This window comes from Geospiza fortis, unplaced genomic scaffold (genome assembly GCF_000277835.1).
Source record: "Geospiza fortis unplaced genomic scaffold, GeoFor_1.0 scaffold546, whole genome shotgun sequence".
NCBI lineage: Eukaryota > Metazoa > Chordata > Aves > Passeriformes > Thraupidae > Geospiza > Geospiza fortis.
In genome coordinates this window covers 383,531-385,391 of record NW_005054612.1, presented here as the reverse complement: position 1 = coordinate 385,391, position 1,861 = coordinate 383,531, and the positions used below count along the sequence as shown (strand labels likewise).

The 1,861-nt window shown below is 62.7% G+C and overlaps 1 protein-coding gene across 1 annotated transcript in view; it reads left to right on the top strand.

Moving 5' to 3' along the window:
- The first annotated feature begins 911 nt into the window (after window positions 1–911).
- The window catches only part of AATK (apoptosis associated tyrosine kinase), a 14,464-nt gene continuing 13,514 nt past the window's right edge, over window positions 912–1,861 (top strand). Inside the window, exon 1 of the mRNA XM_031064664.1 lies at window positions 912–926. Coding sequence (XP_030920524.1) covers window positions 912–926 — 15 coding nt within the window. The remainder of the gene's footprint in view (window positions 927–1,861) is intronic.

Here is a 1,861-nt window from a genome sequence, read left to right as displayed (position 1 = left end):
GGCGCGGTGCCCCCCTGCGCCTCGGCCGGGGCTGGGCCAGCGCTGCCACAGCCCCGACCTCAGGGCTGCACCTGAGGGGCTCCCTGAGGCTGTGGGCCTCGATTCTCCTGCGGGCTTTTCCCTTTTACAGCCACGCTGGAAATCTGGTGGGAAGCAGGACAAGCGGCAGTGGATGGGTTTGGGCGGCCATGAGAGCTCAAACCTCCTCCTGGCTGTGCCAAATGGGGCTATGGGGGTGTCACCTGGGCACGGGGGTGCTGGGGCGTGGGGCTGCTGTGCTTGGTGTCCCAGCTGAGCTGGGGATTCCAGGTCTTCCCAAGGAGGGCAGGGTGGCACAGCAGGGCTGGGCAGGCACACACTCCTTTCTCACCCATCCCTGTCCTAGTGTCATCCCCAGTCCATCTCTGTCCTTGTCTTCTTTCCCATCTCATCCTCAATTCCATCCCCACCGATCCCAGTTCTCATCCCCATCCTCATCCTCATTTTCCTCCCCATCCCACCCTCTCCCAGACACAGGAGGGAAGGGACACCGGGCACTGGGGCTGCCACCCCCAACACAACATCGGGTGATTTTATCCCCTCCCACTCACTGAACCCCCTGCCTCTTCCCAGTGCCAGGGAGGCCTCAGCTCGTCCTTGTCCCACCCCCCCTGGGACCAGCTGAGTGTGCTCGGGGTGCTGGGGGTGGCTGGGCCCGGTGGGTGCCTGGGGTGGGCTCAGCACAGCCGCCCACCCCATCCCACCTGGCTGTGACTCAGTCAGTGCCGGCTCAGCCACACAGAGAGTGGGGCTGGCCCTGAAAACCACCCCAGGGGCAAGTGGCCACCCACTCCTACAGGACCATGGCTCGTCCAGAGGGCACCAATGGCACCAAAGCACCAAGAGACTCCAAATGCTTCTGCACCAGGTGAATGCGGCTGTACCAGGTCAGTGCCACCTTTGTTCAGCTGCTCTGAGGCCCAGGAGGGCTCATGATGGAGCTCAGGGTGTCCCACATGTGGGGTCAAGGCTCTCTGCACATCCAGAAAGGAGCAGGGACCCAGTGGGGGGGGGACGACGGGAGCAATAGGATGCCCATGAGCTGCACCCCGCTGGGGGTATCCAAAATGAGTGATGGGGCATCAGCCTGCTAGCCCTGGCAGAGGGACTGGGGGGTCCTGTGGGACAGAGCTGCTCCAGAGCAGAGAAATGTGGAGGCAGGGGAGAAGGGAGAAACTGGCTCCAACGTGTTTATTCTCCCAGCAGCCGGTAATTTTTCCAGGCCTGTATCTATTTGTGGCAACGTGACATGTGCAGCGTGGTGCTGTTCTGTGCAGGCTTGAAGGCTTGTAAAAAATTAATCGTGTACGCAAAATTTGGCTTTAAATATTCAAACTGGCGGTGGGGATGTGTGAGCCCCGTGCTCAGAGCTGAGCCCAGCAAGGGCTGGGACAAGGGGGTTTCCAGGAATGGGATGGGACAGGATGGGACAGGATGGGACAGGACTGTCCTGCCATGACCCTGAAGGAAAGTCCAGCCTGGTTCCCAGGTGTGCTCGGTGACCAGTGGCACCCAGAGCTTTGCCAGGGCCTGGCTGGGAGCTGCCAGGGGTGGGGGTGAAGCCGTGGGATGTTCCCTGCCAGGGAATTGGGACTGTTGGGTTTTGGAGCACCCCGTGTTTGGAGGACACACTCCCATGTGCCGGGGCTGTAGCGTCGAGCAGACGAGGCCCAGCCATGGCCCCACATGGGGCAGCCCCCCGGCCAGAGGAGACCCCACACCTGGGGCTGCCTGGGGCTGCTGGGGGGCTCTGCTCCCCTCGGGATGGGACTGGGGGGCTGCAGGGTGAGGCTGTGCTGGGCTGCAGGGGCAGGGATGGGGC